At 30.9% G+C, this 17360-nt stretch overlaps 1 protein-coding gene across 4 annotated transcripts in view; it reads left to right on the top strand.

The window, feature by feature from the left end:
* The window catches only part of LOC129740684 (glutamate receptor ionotropic, kainate 2-like), a 107345-nt gene that overhangs the window by 41278 nt on the left and 48707 nt on the right, over nt 1–17360 (top strand). For all 4 annotated transcript variants that reach the window (XR_008736333.1, XR_008736334.1, XR_008736335.1 and 1 more), the window contains exon 5: nt 9540–9928. Coding sequence is in view for 1 of the 4 variants with exons in the window: in XM_055732446.1 (XP_055588421.1) it covers nt 9540–9928 (389 nt within the window). In the remaining 3 variants the exon portion in view is untranslated. The remainder of the gene's footprint in view (nt 1–9539; nt 9929–17360) is intronic.

The following is a 17360-nucleotide window of genomic DNA, read 5'->3' on the forward strand; positions in this document are numbered from 1 at the left end:
TACATGGAGTTATATGGAAAATGTTGTACCTTTTCCAAACAAATTGTTGACACTCATCGTGGTACGCAAAATTACTGCTCATGGGAGCCATTGTTCGCTGGAAACTAGGCGTGGGAGCTTGTTTTTATTCCTTGTTCAACGATGTGGTTCTGTCCAATGCAATGGTAAAACGGAAATTTAGTTGCTCCCTTTTGAAACCGACCAACACCCCCTGAGGGTTGGGGATTGAGGGCGAAGTAAACATGAATGACATCATCAAATTGGAACTCGTTTTTATGGGTTGACGAGGTGCGACATGACCTGACGATTACAATGAGTATTTATTTGCAAATGGTGCTCCGCTATTAACTGATTGTTGGAATGTTTCTGTTTTTTTTTCTTGAATTTGGTGGCTCCAGAGAGTACCACACCATAGAAGTTATTTCTAAAATATGTTTTGATGATACTCTAACTGATCAATATGGTGCTCGTTCCGGTCATAATCAAGTGGCCTGAGGGTCCTTTTACGATGATTAGGGGCCTCTGTTAAAATTATTCGCCCGGGGCTGATACTTTACCATAAGCTACCAGCTGATGTAACATTTCTCCAACGACGAGTGTGTAATTCCGAGCTGGCGGGCGATTTTGCTGGTCGTCACTATCCCGGTTTTTGCGGTTAACCCGTTTCTAACCACTTGGACCGGAGTTGGACTGTTGGTCAACCGCTTTCGGCAATTGACGGCGATGCACATCATACATGGGTATCTCTTGAGGGGGGAGTCCTCTTCCTGAAACTCTTTGGAACATTTGCAGCTGCTGGATCCACCACCTAGCTATCTGGGTCGAATCCGGCGAGCGATGGGAGGATGCATAAATTTAACCGCGGCTTCACCATGTACTTTGTGGCCGTTTGAAAACCGTTACATGAAGGACTAGTCCTACTAGCCACCGACGATTGATTCGGTGGCAATCGGTTGAGGGTTTTGGTACACCGGACACTCGGAAATGATGCGTAAAATCGATCGGTTTGTTCTCGCGAATGAGGATTGATTAATAATTCACGCACTTTGCCAATGGTTCTGGTTTTGTTGGGTGGGTTCTGGGGATAATGCGAACGAGTTAAATTATTCAACTTGTAACTAGGAATGAATGTACAAATTTAATTTTTTCTTATCGGTGAATATATTGTTGATTGAAAGCAGAACAATCAAAGTTTAGACAATTAATTGTTCAATGACAAAATAATTGGTTTAAATGAAAGTTTAAAAATTTTTAGCGAAGGATGGTTTTAATCCGACTTTCAGAAAGGAATTAACCACAAGTTTTCAGCCTTGTGATGAAGTTTATAGCCCTGAAAATCCATTTAACTGAAATAAAGATTTGGAGCTTTTCAACCTTTTTCCAAGCTTTTTAAACCAAATTACGTAAAATTCAATCAAATTTAAACAACAAAACAGCTGAACATGAAATTAAACAAAAAAAAAAAGATAAAAACAAAAGTCAAATTTGAACATGAGAAATCGAAAAACAAAAAATTGGAAAACATTTCGTTAAAAATTGTTTATAAAAGTACAGACTTCATCGGCAAATTCTGCGAAAATAAAACTTCGAGTCAAGTATTATAACATTCAAATGAAAACGCAAAAAAAATCAAAGGTAAAGCTTCCCAACAATCAGAAACCAATAGAAAAATTGAAATGATATTACGAAATAACAATCGTACAATTGAAGGAAAAAATCATCCTACTCAAAGTATTATAACACGAACAATTTGTATTTATAATGTTTAATAAAGGTCATAAATTTCATAAGATAAAACCATTTATGATAATATGGAGAAAACACAGTAACATAACATCTGAGTCTCGACGAAGACTTTAAAACTTTAAATATTGACAAATTACGAAAACAGCTAAACAAAAAACGATTCATAAAAATTCATTGTGGTAATTGATAGCAATTCAATCAAATTAAATTGGTCTTTCTTCCTCTAGGGTCTTAACATTTTGTGGGTGGTGGTCAATAAATAATCACAGCCGGTCGAAAAACCGATTAACGATTAGCTATGATAGGGATGCATTTCACAATTGATGATCGGACAGATGTAAGGTGTTTTTTTTTAATATTTGTGTAAAAAAAGGGGTTGAAGGACTGACATATTTATCGCTCAAACGTGTGCGATAGCAATCACCGATTCCCACCATCGGCAATCAATTCGCAATTTGAACTGTCATTTAATAAATAAGCACACCGACATTATTTACACCCCATTCGCGCGTAACAGCCATTAGCAAAACAGTGCTAAAGTGTCATCAAATTACAATAACTGCCATTCAAAGTTATAAACACACAGAGTGGCACACACTTACCGCAATCATATCAGCCAGACATGGGAAACAGAAAACAGAACGAAGAAAAAAAAAATGAGGAACAGACCAAACATTGTGCGATGTCAGCTGCCGAACGAGTGCGAGTGGCTCCAGAGAGTGCTAACAGTTTCAGATTTAAATTAAATGCAAACAAATCCAGTTCCGAAGCGAGGTTGCAGAGTGGGAAAATTGGGTTGAAATCATTATAAAATTGTAGGGTTTGCAGAACACACAAACGGTGACAACAACCGAAAAAAGTCGCTGAAAATAATTGCTAACATCGTGTGCTCAGCGCGAATATGTGTAGTTTTCTTTTCAGTTGTGGTAACTTTCCATGTTAGATTGACTCGTTTTATTTCCATTAAATTTTTTTATTTTCGAATAAACATTTTTACATTTTTACATTTTTACATTTTTACATTTTTACATTTTTACATTTTTACATTTTTACATTTTTACATTTTTACATTTTTACATTTTTACATTTTTACATTTTTACATTTTTACATTTTTACATTTTTACATTTTTACATTTTTACATTTTTACATTTTTACATTTTTACATTTTTACATTTTTACATTTTTACATTTTTACATTTTTACATTTTTACATTTTTACATTTTTACATTTTTACATTTTTACATTTTTACATTTTTACATTTTTACATTTTTACATTTTTACATTTTTACATTTTTACATTTTTACATTTTTACATTTTTACATTTTTACATTTTTACATTTTTACATTTTTACATTTTTACATTTTTACATTTTTACATTTTTACATTTTTACATTTTTACATTTTTACATTTTTACATTTTTACATTTTTACATTTTTACATTTTTACATTTTTACATTTTTACATTTTTACATTTTTACATTTTTACATTTTTACATTTTTACATTTTTACATTTTTACATTTTTACATTTTTACATTTTTACATTTTTACATTTTTACATTTTTACATTTTTACATTTTTACATTTTTACATTTTTACATTTTTACATTTTTACATTTTTACATTTTTACATTTTTACATTTTTACATTTTTACATTTTTACATTTTTACATTTTTACATTTTTACATTTTTACATTTTTACATTTTTACATTTTTACATTTTTACATTTTTACATTTTTACATTTTTACATTTTTACATTTTTACATTTTTACATTTTTACATTTTTACATTTTTACATTTTTACATTTTTACATTTTTACATTTTTACATTTTTACATTTTTACATTTTTACATTTTTACATTTTTACATTTTTACATTTTTACATTTTTACATTTTTACATTTTTACATTTTTACATTTTTACATTTTTACATTTTTACATTTTTACATTTTTACATTTTTACATTTTTACATTTTTACATTTTTACATTTTTACATTTTTACATTTTTACATTTTTACATTTTTACATTTTTACATTTTTACATTTTTACATTTTTACATTTTTACATTTTTACATTTTTACATTTTTACATTTTTACATTTTTACATTTTTACATTTTTACATTTTTACATTTTTACATTTTTACATTTTTACATTTTTACATTTTTACATTTTTACATTTTTACATTTTTACATTTTTACATTTTTACATTTTTACATTTTTACATTTTTACATTTTTACATTTTTACATTTTTACATTTTTACATTTTTACATTTTTACATTTTTACATTTTTACATTTTTACATTTTTACATTTTTACATTTTTACATTTTTACATTTTTACATTTTTACATTTTTACATTTTTACATTTTTACATTTTTACATTTTTACATTTTTACATTTTTACATTTTTACATTTTTACATTTTTACATTTTTACATTTTTACATTTTTACATTTTTACATTTTTACATTTTTACATTTTTACATTTTTACATTTTTCAGTTTTTCAGTTTTTCAGTTTTTCAGTTTTTCAGTTTTTCAGTTTTTCAGTTTTTCAGTTTTTCAGTTTTTCAGTTTTTCAGTTTCTCAGTTTTTCAGTTTTTCAGTTTTTCAGTTTTTCAGTTTTTCAGTTTTTCAGTTTTTCAGTTTTTCAGTTTTTCAGTTTTTCAGTTTTTCAGTTTTTCAGTTTTTCAGTTTTTCAGTTTTTCAGTTTTTCAGTTTTTCAGTTTTTCAGTTTTTCAGTTTTTCAGTTTTTCAGTTTTTCAGTTTTTCAGTTTTTCAGTTTTTCAGTTTTTCAGTTTTTCAGTTTTTCAGTTTTTCAGTTTTTCAGTTTTTCAGTTTTTCAGTTTTTCAGTTTTTCAGTTTTTCAGTTTTTCAGTTTTTCAGTTTTTCAGTTTTTCAGTTTTTCAGTTTTTCAGTTTTTCAGTTTTTCAGTTTTTCAGTTTTTCAGTTTTTCAGTTTTTCAGTTTTTCAGTTTTTCAGTTTTTCAGTTTTTCAGTTTTTCAGTTTTTCAGTTTTTCAGTTTTTCAGTTTTTCAGTTTTTCAGTTTTTCAGTTTTTCAGTTTTTCAGTTTTTCAGTTTTTCAGTTTTTCAGTTTTTCAGTTTTTCAGTTTTTCAGTTTTTCAGTTTTTCAGTTTTTCAGTTTTTCAGTTTTTCAGTTTTTCAGTTTTTCAGTTTTTCAGTTTTTCAGTTTTTCAGTTTTTCAGTTTTTCAGTTTTTCAGTTTTTCAGTTTTTCAGTTTTTCAGTTTTTCAGTTTTTCAGTTTTTCAGTTTTTCAGTTTTTCAGTTTTTCAGTTTTTCAGTTTTTCAGTTTTTCAGTTTTTCAGTTTTTCAGTTTTTCAGTTTTTCAGTTTTTCAGTTTTTCAGTTTTTCAGTTTTTCAGTTTTTCAGTTTTTCAGTTTTTCAGTTTTTCAGTTTTTCAGTTTTTCAGTTTTTCAGTTTTTCAGTTTTTCAGTTTTTCAGTTTTTCAGTTTTTCAGTTTTTCAGTTTTTCAGTTTTTCAGTTTTTCAGTTTTTCAGTTTTTCAGTTTTTCAGTTTTTCAGTTTTTCAGTTTTTCAGTTTTTCAGTTTTTCAGTTTTTCAGTTTTTCAGTTTTTCAGTTTTTCAGTTTTTCAGTTTTTCAGTTTTTCAGTTTTTCAGTTTTTCAGTTTTTCAGTTTTTCAGTTTTTCAGTTTTTCAGTTTTTCAGTTTTTCAGTTTTTCAGTTTTTCAGTTTTTCAGTTTTTCAGTTTTTCAGTTTTTCAGTTTTTCAGTTTTTCAGTTTTTCAGTTTTTCAGTTTTTCAGTTTTTCAGTTTTTCAGTTTTTCAGTTTTTCAGTTTTTCAGTTTTTCAGTTTTTCAGTTTTTCAGTTTTTCAGTTTTTCAGTTTTTCAGTTTTTCAGTTTTTCAGTTTTTCAGTTTTTCAGTTTTTCAGTTTTTCAGTTTTTCAGTTTTTCAGTTTTTCAGTTTTTCAGTTTTTCAGTTTTTCAGTTTTTCAGTTTTTCAGTTTTTCAGTTTTTCAGTTTTTCAGTTTTTCAGTTTTTCAGTTTTTCAGTTTTTCAGTTTTTCAGTTTTTCAGTTTTTCAGTTTTTCAGTTTTTCAGTTTTTCAGTTTTTCAGTTTTTCAGTTTTTCAGTTTTTCAGTTTTTCAGTTTTTCAGTTTTTCAGTTTTTCAGTTTTTCAGTTTTTCAGTTTTTCAGTTTTTCAGTTTTTCAGTTTTTCAGTTTTTCAGTTTTTCAGTTTTTCAGTTTTTCAGTTTTTCAGTTTTTCAGTTTTTCAGTTTTTCAGTTTTTCAGTTTTTCAGTTTTTCAGTTTTTCAGTTTTTCAGTTTTTCAGTTTTTCAGTTTTTCAGTTTTTCAGTTTTTCAGTTTTTCAGTTTTTCAGTTTTTCAGTTTTTCAGTTTTTCAGTTTTTCAGTTTTTCAGTTTTTCAGTTTTTCAGTTTTTCAGTTTTTCAGTTTTTCAGTTTTTCAGTTTTTCAGTTTTTCAGTTTTTCAGTTTTTCAGTTTTTCAGTTTTTCAGTTTTTCAGTTTTTCAGTTTTTCAGTTTTTCAGTTTTTCAGTTTTTCAGTTTTTCAGTTTTTCAGTTTTTCAGTTTTTCAGTTTTTCAGTTTTTCAGTTTTTCAGTTTTTCAGTTTTTCAGTTTTTCAGTTTTTCAGTTTTTCAGTTTTTCAGTTTTTCAGTTTTTCAGTTTTTCAGTTTTTCAGTTTTTCAGTTTTTCAGTTTTTCAGTTTTTCAGTTTTTCAGTTTTTCAGTTTTTCAGTTTTTCAGTTTTTCAGTTTTTCAGTTTTTCAGTTTTTCAGTTTTTCAGTTTTTCAGTTTTTCAGTTTTTCAGTTTTTCAGTTTTTCAGTTTTTCAGTTTTTCAGTTTTTCAGTTTTTCAGTTTTTCAGTTTTTCAGTTTTTCAGTTTTTCAGTTTTTCAGTTTTTCAGTTTTTCAGTTTTTCAGTTTTTCAGTTTTTCAGTTTTTCAGTTTTTCAGTTTTTCAGTTTTTCAGTTTTTCAGTTTTTCAGTTTTTCAGTTTTTCAGTTTTTCAGTTTTTCAGTTTTTCAGTTTTTCAGTTTTTCAGTTTTTCAGTTTTTCAGTTTTTCAGTTTTTCAGTTTTTCAGTTTTTCAGTTTTTCAGTTTTTCAGTTTTTCAGTTTTTCAGTTTTTCAGTTTTTCAGTTTTTCAGTTTTTCAGTTTTTCAGTTTTTCAGTTTTTCAGTTTTTCAGTTTTTCAGTTTTTCAGTTTTTCAGTTTTTCAGTTTTTCAGTTTTTCAGTTTTTCAGTTTTTCAGTTTTTCAGTTTTTCAGTTTTTCAGTTTTTCAGTTTTTCAGTTTTTCAGTTTTTCAGTTTTTCAGTTTTTCAGTTTTTCAGTTTTTCAGTTTTTCAGTTTTTCAGTTTTTCAGTTTTTCAGTTTTTCAGTTTTTCAGTTTTTCAGTTTTTCAGTTTTTCAGTTTTTCAGTTTTTCAGTTTTTCAGTTTTTCAGTTTTTCAGTTTTTCAGTTTTTCAGTTTTTCAGTTTTTCAGTTTTTCAGTTTTTCAGTTTTTCAGTTTTTCAGTTTTTCAGTTTTTCAGTTTTTCAGTTTTTCAGTTTTTCAGTTTTTCAGTTTTTCAGTTTTTCAGTTTTTCAGTTTTTCAGTTTTTCAGTTTTTCAGTTTTTCAGTTTTTCAGTTTTTCAGTTTTTCAGTTTTTCAGTTTTTCAGTTTTTCAGTTTTTCAGTTTTTCAGTTTTTCAGTTTTTCAGTTTTTCAGTTTTTCAGTTTTTCAGTTTTTCAGTTTTTCAGTTTTTCAGTTTTTCAGTTTTTCAGTTTTTCAGTTTTTCAGTTTTTCAGTTTTTCAGTTTTTCAGTTTTTCAGTTTTTCAGTTTTTCAGTTTTTCAGTTTTTCAGTTTTTCAGTTTTTCAGTTTTTCAGTTTTTCAGTTTTTCAGTTTTTCAGTTTTTCAGTTTTTCAGTTTTTCAGTTTTTCAGTTTTTCAGTTTTTCAGTTTTTCAGTTTTTCAGTTTTTCAGTTTTTCAGTTTTTCAGTTTTTCAGTTTTTCAGTTTTTCAGTTTTTCAGTTTTTCAGTTTTTCAGTTTTTCAGTTTTTCAGTTTTTCAGTTTTTCAGTTTTTCAGTTTTTCAGTTTTTCAGTTTTTCAGTTTTTCAGTTTTTCAGTTTTTCAGTTTTTCAGTTTTTCAGTTTTTCAGTTTTTCAGTTTTTCAGTTTTTCAGTTTTTCAGTTTTTCAGTTTTTCAGTTTTTCAGTTTTTCAGTTTTTCAGTTTTTCAGTTTTTCAGTTTTTCAGTTTTTCAGTTTTTCAGTTTTTCAGTTTTTCAGTTTTTCAGTTTTTCAGTTTTTCAGTTTTTCAGTTTTTCAGTTTTTCAGTTTTTCAGTTTTTCAGTTTTTCAGTTTTTCAGTTTTTCAGTTTTTCAGTTTTTCAGTTTTTCAGTTTTTCAGTTTTTCAGTTTTTCAGTTTTTCAGTTTTTCAGTTTTTCAGTTTTTCAGTTTTTCAGTTTTTCAGTTTTTCAGTTTTTCAGTTTTTCAGTTTTTCAGTTTTTCAGTTTTTCAGTTTTTCAGTTTTTCAGTTTTTCAGTTTTTCAGTTTTTCAGTTTTTCAGTTTTTCAGTTTTTCAGTTTTTCAGTTTTTCAGTTTTTCAGTTTTTCAGTTTTTCAGTTTTTCAGTTTTTCAGTTTTTCAGTTTTTCAGTTTTTCAGTTTTTCAGTTTTTCAGTTTTTCAGTTTTTCAGTTTTTCAGTTTTTCAGTTTTTCAGTTTTTCAGTTTTTCAGTTTTTCAGTTTTTCAGTTTTTCAGTTTTTCAGTTTTTCAGTTTTTCAGTTTTTCAGTTTTTCATTTTTTCAGTTTTTTCAATTGTCAACTGCAATGACGTAAAACTGATCGAAAAATCATTTGTTAGTCCAGAATTTGGGCTCCAAATTCGAGCCGGTCTAACACTTTTTAGTGAAAGAGTAGAGCAAATTTCGCTGCATCACCAGAGACCTGCTCGAAATGATCTGGAAAACCTGCGAAAGATAATTGAATTTGGGGCTTGTGAGTTTGGGGTACCTACTCTTTCGTTTTTTGTCATTTACGCTGGACTGCAAAAAGATTTAATATTTAATGAAAAATCAGTTTTAAATTTAATTACCCATTGGTCGTAGTTGTTACTTATGATGGTTTAGATTTTTTTTTATATTCTATCTACTTATAGGGAATTTTCACGGTAACTACGATTTCAGCAAACGAAATAAATAATTGAGTTTAGATTCTGAACTTAAGCAGGAAATGAAATTCTTTTACTTTAATTTATGGTGGTTCCAGAGAGCGTTGAATTTTCAAAAAAAAATGGAAGAGTATGAAATTGTCACATTTTTTAAACATAAGTTTTGAATTCCGAAATTTTGCTTATTTTAGTTTGCCAAGCTCCTTTTTTCTAGATCAATTTCGTTACAGTTTTCCAAAGTATACCCATCATGTAGAGATCGAATTTGCTCATGATCATATCGGTTCATATTTTCAAAAGCTATCATAATCATTGATCCAACATTTGCTAGCACCACTTTGTGCTGATAATAAGCAGCGATTGAAATCAAACACGAGCGCTCATTATGGCGAATTGTTACGAGCCATAAACACCCACCCACACCCACAACATAATTGATTAAAAAGGCTAAGCGAGCTGTTCAAATTTCTGGTAACAATTCAATACGCCCACAATCAGAAAACCTGACCTAAATTTCGGAACCTGGTTCACTCTCTTTTATCGAAAAATATCCACCCACGATACACTGAGCAAAAACAATGAACTAATTTAACCCTCCTTTTCATTAAATTGCGTTCCCCCAAAAACAAAACAGGTGGAAATGCGCGGCCTAACGGACGTCATCAAATTCGACCATCAGGGCTTCCGGTCCGATTTTGTGCTGGACATCGTGGAGCTCGGGCCACAAGGTTTGCGTAAATCCGGTACCTGGAATTCGACTTCCGGTGTCAACTTCACCCGGACCTATGGAGAGCAGCAGAAGGAAATTGTGGAAATTCTGCAGAACAAAACGCTGATTGTGACGACAATTTTGAGTTCGCCCTACTGTATGCGGAAGGATTCGGCCGAGAAGTTGACGGGCAATTCCCAGTTCGAGGGGTATGCCATCGATTTGATTCATGAGATTTCGAGGATACTGGGATTCAACTATAGTATCCGGCTGGCGCCGGATGGGAAATACGGAGGTCTCAGCAAGGAAACTGGGTAGGTTGAATTAAAGTTTTTTTAATCATAAAATGTTCAAATGTGTGAAAGTTTCTGAAATCGTTAGATGAAATATTCTCTCTTTAAACTTCAAACAAATTCACATACTCAAATGTTGAAAAAATGACTGCAATTGTTGTCTTTTCTTTGAATTTTAATAACACTTGATGCTTACTGTGGATAATCCTTGTTTTCAGTCAAATGAAGTATAAATATGCTGAATTCTCGTTACAAATAGTTCTATTTCAAGTTCAACGCTCCCTAATAATGCTGTCAAATCTCCGAATTCGAAGAATATTTTTTTTCAAAACCACATAGATCAAGACCTTCAATTTTCCATTATTTTTTTTCCTTTCAATTTTGATCTTAAGACCTGTACTCAGCACTCGGAAGATTGAATCCGAATGGTGAGCTTCAATCAACTTTGTTCATTTATGTTACTTGATAAGATTATTGCTGTGGCTTAAACTTGAAACTGTAATTATTGGTTCTTGTGCTTACTTTCCATTTTTTTCACGTATTGCCATTTTTTCTGAATTTGATTATGCTTAATAAAACTCAAAATATTTTCCAGAAATATATGTGCTTGTTACAAAATTACGATTTGAAAATGCTTATTTAGCGACCATTTAAAATTCTTACGGGTTTTCTAAAATTTACGGACCTTACGCAGACTTTTGAGCAGTTGAAAGGCTATTCCACTCAAAAAAAATATTCAAAAACTTAAGCGAATGTTAAACTGGTATATCTCTATTATGAGATTTGTGAAATTTTTCAGCTATTTCTCCCAAATGTAAGTACCAAGGTCATGTGAACGGGGGAGGTTTTTGGGATTTAACCAATCAAGCCCCCCACCCCTCCCTTCCTCCTACCATGGAGATTTTTTTCCAAGTACAATTATAGGATCAAGAAAATAATCTATATAAGGTACACCGGGTTGAGTGGGGACGGTTTTTCGTATAGTTAACCTTTGAAAAATCATTAAAAAACCAGCAGTGGATCAATTTTGATAAAATCGCGTTCAATGTGATGCTGAACATGATGTTTATAAATGCTGAATAGATGAGCTTGATAAACGAAAAGCGAAAAAAGTTATCACGTGAATTGTTATGGACTGCTTGTCTTCACTTACCCCGCTTTATGGGGTAAGTGGGGACGGTAGATTTTCCCTTTGAATACGTTATTGTATTGCTCGAACCGTCCAAAATTTTGAAAAAAGTTCATGGTAGTGATAATTGTATGTAATTTATATTGCAACACACGAGATTCGATTTTATCGAAAATATATGCTTATTCCAGAAAACACAAGTACTTTTCCCAACTTTTCATGATCCGAGTGCTAAATAAAGCTAAAATGCATTGAATGAAGGAGAGAAAATCGAAAAAATATCTAAACATCAAGTAAGGTACACCGGGGTAAGTGGGGACGATGGCTATTAAAACAATACTGTGAACTATTATTTCATACTTTTAATGCAGAATGTTAAATTTACTTGTAATCTATCCAATAACTGTAAAAGAGATACGGTTCCGACAATTGCGGATGTTTACGGTGACTTTTTGAAAATTTTCTATTTTGAACTACGATGTAGAGTTGATGTGCCTCTTTTTCAATCGCAATTTTCTCGTAAATTAGCTGGCTCTTGACGAAAAACTCTACATTGAAATAATCCTTACATTCGAAACAACCAGTTAGGAAAAGAAACGACGGCTAAAAATTGAGAAAAAAGGGTTTATTTGCAAAAATCTAAAATGTTGTCTCCAAACCCTACCTGGGGTAAGTGGGGACGGCTTTATACATACTTGATGTTTACACATTTTTTCAATTTTCTCTCCTTCATTCAATACAATTTAGTTTTATTTAGCATTCAGATCATGAAAAGTTGGGAAAAGTACTTGTTTTTCCTAAAATAAGTATATATTTTCGATAATATCGGATTACACACAATAATTATTGAAAGATACCTCATTAATAGTACCATGAATTTTTTTCAAAATTTCGAACGGTTCGAGCAATAAAGTAACGTATTCAACCAAAAAAACACAAATTTGTTGAAAATTTCCTAAGAAATCTAAGAGAAAATCTACCGTCCTCACTTACCCCATAAAGCGGGGTAAGTGAAGACACCAGCAGCCCATAACAATTTACGTGATAACTTTTTTCGCTTTGCGTCTATCAAGCTCATCTCTTCAGCATTTGTAAACAACATGTTCAGCATCACATTGAACGTGATTTTATCAAAATTGACCCACTACTGATTTTTTAATGATTTTTTAAAGTTGAACTATAAGAAGAACCGTCCCCACTTACCCCGGTGTACCTTATGTATAAAGCCGTCCCCACTTACCCCAGGTAGGGTTTGGAGACAACATTTTAGATTTTTGAAAATAAATTCTTTTTTTTTCAATTTAAAATCGTCGTTTCTTTTCCTAACTGGTTGTTTCTAATGTAAGGATGGTTGCAATGTACAGTTTTTCGTCAAGAGCCAGCTAGTTTACGAGAAATTTGCGATTGAAAAAGATGCACATCAACTCCACATTGTAGTTAAAAATAGAAAATTAACGAAAAGTCACCGTAAATATCCGTTATTGTCGGAACCGTATCTTTTTTACAGTTATTGGATAGATTACAAGTAAATTTAACAGTCTGCATTAAAAGTTTGAAAAAATAGTTGACAGTATTGTTGTAATAGCCACCGTCCCCACTTACCCCGCGTCCCCACTTACCCCGGTGTACCTTATATAAAAAGCAATTTCTGTGGGTTTGTTTGTTTGTTTGTCCTCTATAGTCTCAGCCGTTTTAAGAGCTAGAGACCTGAAATTCGGCATGGACGCTCATTAGGACCAGGAATGATTAAAAAAAATTCCGATTTTCGGATGACCCCTTCTGAAGGGGGTCGTCCATACAAGACAAATATTGTTTTCGCGATATTGACGTTATTTTTTGTCGGATTGTGATGAAAATTTGCACGTAGGAGTTTTGAGAGATGAGCAATTGATTTTAGGTATTGCATTTTAAGTCAGGGGTCGGTAAAAGGGGTCGTTCATATGAACTTTTCACTGTTTTTGCAATATTGACGTTATTGTACATCGGATTCAGATAAAAATTGATACACGAGAGTTTTTAGGGATGGGCAATCGATTTCAGGTTTTGAATTTTGTATGAGGGGCCAACAAAAGGGGTCGTCCATATTAACTTTTCGCTATTTTTGCGATATTGACGTTATTATACATCGGATTGAGAATAAAATTTGCGCTCGGATATTTTAAGGGGCGGGCAATCGATTGCCGGTATTAAATTTTGTGTGAGCGGCCAGTTAAAGTGGTCGTCCATATTAACCGTTTGTTTTTTTTGCTGTATTGACGTCATTATACATCGGATTCAGATGAAAATTGGTAAACGAATGTTTTGAATGACGTGCAATCGATTTCAGGTATCAAATTCAGTGTAAGGGACCGACAAAAGGGGTCATCCATGTTACCTTTTCAATATTTTTGTGATATTGAGGTTATTATACATCGGATTGAGGTGAAAATTTTCACATAGGAATTATTAAGGACGAACAATTGATTCCAATTATCCAATTTTGGGTCAGGGGTCCACCAAAAGGGTTGTCCATATTAACTATTCACTTTTTTGTGATGTTGACGTTATTATGCAATGGATTGATTTGAAAATTTGCACACGGGAATTTTGAGGGAAGAACAATCGATTTTGAAGTTTGTAAAAGAGGCAAAGGGGTTTAATTTTTTGGCAATAATTCCGTTTTTAAGCAACGATCGAGTCGAAATTCATTCACGGGGGTTTGGACGATCAATTGATTTCTGATTTCAATATTTGAATCAAACGACAATAAGGGGGTCTTCTGGGGGGGGGGGGTTTTAGGCACGGTCAATTGATTCCTGATTTCAAATTAAGTAGCAAACGACAGAAAAAAAAATGTTCGTCCATATTACGTGTTCAACATTTTTGTAATTATTGCCTAACAATGCATTTGGAAATGCATCTCATAATGCCTGACAATTGACACTGATTCAAACTGTTCATGACATATTTTAAATTAAACGCGAAACGGAGTTCGTTTGGGATCAGCTAGTCTTATATATAAAAATTGAGGCGTTTTCTTTGTAACACCATCACGAATAAACGGTCGGTCGGAATGAAGTAAAATTTCATATCCGAGGGTTTTTTGGGTCAGAGATGGTTTGTATAATAGTTTCAAGAATTTCACTTTCAATGGAATAAATCCTCATAATAAATCAATTTTAAATGAGACACAAGCCGTTCAATTTTGTACGATTTTAAAAAAAATCGATTCGCGAGCACGATGAAGTGAAGGATGTTTAGATGAAACAAAACATTTATTACGATTTATTTATTTAAAGGTAAAACGAATTTTACCGGGTCAGCTGGTTAATTATAATTATTTATCGAGATAAAACTTTATCTCAAAAGGTATTTAAAAATAAGTATTAACAAACATGTCAAAAAATTTACTAGCCTCCGGCAGAATTTATCCTCTATTACTCTAGTTCTAAAGGGTGATACGGTCAAAATTTGGTCAAGGGAAAACGCGTGTAAATCGTTTATTAAAAAAATCAAATTAAATTTCTTTTTCAAGTTTAATTAGTATAAAATTCAGGAAAAATATTCAGTTAGGCTTCCGGTTTTCCAAATCCGAATTGTCGGGCCTTACGCTTAACCCCTGCCATCAGATTTTGTACAGACACCTTGTCCACCTACTTCACCGCAGAAAGCCAGTTTGTCTTGAACTGCTGCTCGTCCTTAGCAGTTTTTTTGGTCTTCTTTTGGTTCCGCTTGCCAATAGCTCAGTATTTCCCAATTGGGCGGAGCTCTGGCGTGTTGGGAGGGTTCTTGTCATAGGGAATCACCTGCACGTTGTTGGCGGCGTACCACTCCATGGCCTTTTTACCGTAATGGCAAGATGCCAAAACCGGTCTAAACAATACGGAACAACCGTGATTCTTCAGGAAAGGCAGCAGACGTTTATTCAAACACTCTTTCACGTAAATTTCTTGGTTAACAGTCCCGGAAGCTATGAAAATGCTGCTTTTCAAGTCACAGGTACAGATGGCTTGCCAAACCAGATATTTCTTCGCGAACTTTGACAGTTTCATGTGCTTGAAAATACCTGCTACCTTTTCCCTTCCTTTTGCCGTATAAAACTCCTGTCCCGGAAGCTGCTTGTAGTCGGATTTGACGTAGGTTTCATCGTCCATTACCACGCAGTCAAACTTCGTCAGCATCGTCGTGTACAGCCTCCGGGATCGCGCTTTGGCCGTCGTATTTTGTCTATCATCGCGATTTGGAGTCACTACCTTCTTGTAACTCGATAGTCCGGCTCGTTTTTTGGCTCGATGTACGGTTGTAGACGATATACCCAGCTTATTTGCGGCATCTTGGAGAAAGAGGTTAGGATTTCGCTTGAAACTACCGGCAACTCTCTTTGTTGTCTCAGCGGCTTCCGGTTTTCGATTTCCCCCGATCCAGACTTCCTGACTGTCGAAAAACGTTTCCCAAACACTTTAATTACATTTGTAACGCTTGATTTGGCAACTTTTAGCGATTTTGCCAGCTTTGCGTGCGAGTAGCTCGGACTTTCGCGATGCGCGAGCAAAATTTTGATACGCTGCTCTTCTTCCTTGGACGGCATTTTTACAACTGAAGAGTGAATTCCAAAATCAAAATAGGAGCAACATTCGACACACAAACACCTTCAAAATAAGGGGTGTTCAGGGTTTTTAAATGCAAAATTGAAAGAAATACGTCAAGTTAATATTGACCAAATTTTGACCGTATCACCCTTTACACTCTGTCAGTATAAGCATTCAATGATGAATGTGACATGTTCTGTTATTTCTATAAAGTTGAACTTTTCTAGCCTTTTATTCTGAAAATGGGAAGAATTGGATCATTAAATAAAATATTTTAATTTTTTTTTTCAAGTTAAATTCAATCATCAAATATGTGTTTTGAATAAATTATCGTTTTAGTTCAAAATGGATATTACTGTTTTTCCTATTCAAAAATCCTCATTTTAAATCGTGAATAAATATTTTTTAAATATTCTAGGTACAAACGCGAAATTTTTCAATCATCCTTTCAATTTAGAATTTAGGAATAAAATTAAAAATGTGTACGATAATTGAAAGTGAGTGTTGAAAATTATCAATTATTATCATTTTGCTAAATAATTTTTAATCATGGTTAATTTCTCACCTGATCCGAAATTTATTCAAAAATTCGACTTTAAATGCTTTATTAATCTGGTTAGTTCATTTAGAAATGGGACACCTTGTTTCGTTGATAACTTTTTTGCAATCGGAAATGCAAAATTTTGACAGCACTGTGTTTCTTGAAAAAAGTACTATCTAACCTTTTTTTTTCAAAACTACTGTCGCATTTTTGAGATATTTACGATGCAATTGAATAAGAAAAAAATCTGAGCAGAATCCTTCAAAATCCATCATTATCAAATTGCAAGCTGACAAAATCTTTATTTATACCAAAAATTGTTATGCCCGAGTGGTAAAAATGTAAAAAAAAACACTCAAATAGCTTTGAATCTTTTTTAAAATTCCGTCAAATTTACCGTTTTTTTTTTGCGGAATTGGGCAAAATTGACAAAAAGAAAACTATTTTAACTTTTTTCTCAGATGACAAAATTATACGCGGTCTTCTGAAAAATTGAATTAAAAACTTTATTTTCAAAATCAGATCATTGAAATGTTCTTCAGTTTACCAAAAAAGGGCACATATTTACCTGATTTTTTTAATTATTTTGTAAGGGTTATTGTAAAATTTTTTGTTCAAGAAATGAATTTACCGTACAATAGTGAAATTACTTAATCACAGAAGGTGTACAAAAATAAGTGTTAGCAAGCTTGCCAAAAATTTTTTTTTATTATTATAGAGACTTTGAGCTTGCCAAAAAATTTGCTCACCTCCGTATTTAACCCTATATCATTCTAGGGCTAAGGCAGTTCATTCTACGACACTTTATGAGGCCCTCAGAGTCAGAAGGTTATAGTTGACAAATTTTTTTTCGATTTTTAGAATTATTTACACACTTTTACGTTCCAAAGAAAAAAAACAACTTTAGAAAAAATATATGAAAAATGCTCAACCACAACAATTTATAAGCGTGTTTTCTCGAAATGAGCCTTTTGCACTTATAATACTTTAGCTCCAATAACCTCATATGACGTTAACGAACTGAAACTAATTTTTAATTGTTAATTTTGATTTGAAATTCAATAACCTCAAATCTTGACCCACAAAAATCCTGCCTTATCTTCAAAATTGGTTTATATTATGAAATGCATCTAATCGAATTCATCTTTAACTTTATTACAAATCACTTTGATAACTAAGCATTACAAATTTAAAAAACGAACACAAACACATAGG

This window comes from Uranotaenia lowii, chromosome 1 (genome assembly GCF_029784155.1).
Source record: "Uranotaenia lowii strain MFRU-FL chromosome 1, ASM2978415v1, whole genome shotgun sequence".
Lineage (NCBI taxonomy): Eukaryota > Metazoa > Arthropoda > Insecta > Diptera > Culicidae > Uranotaenia > Uranotaenia lowii.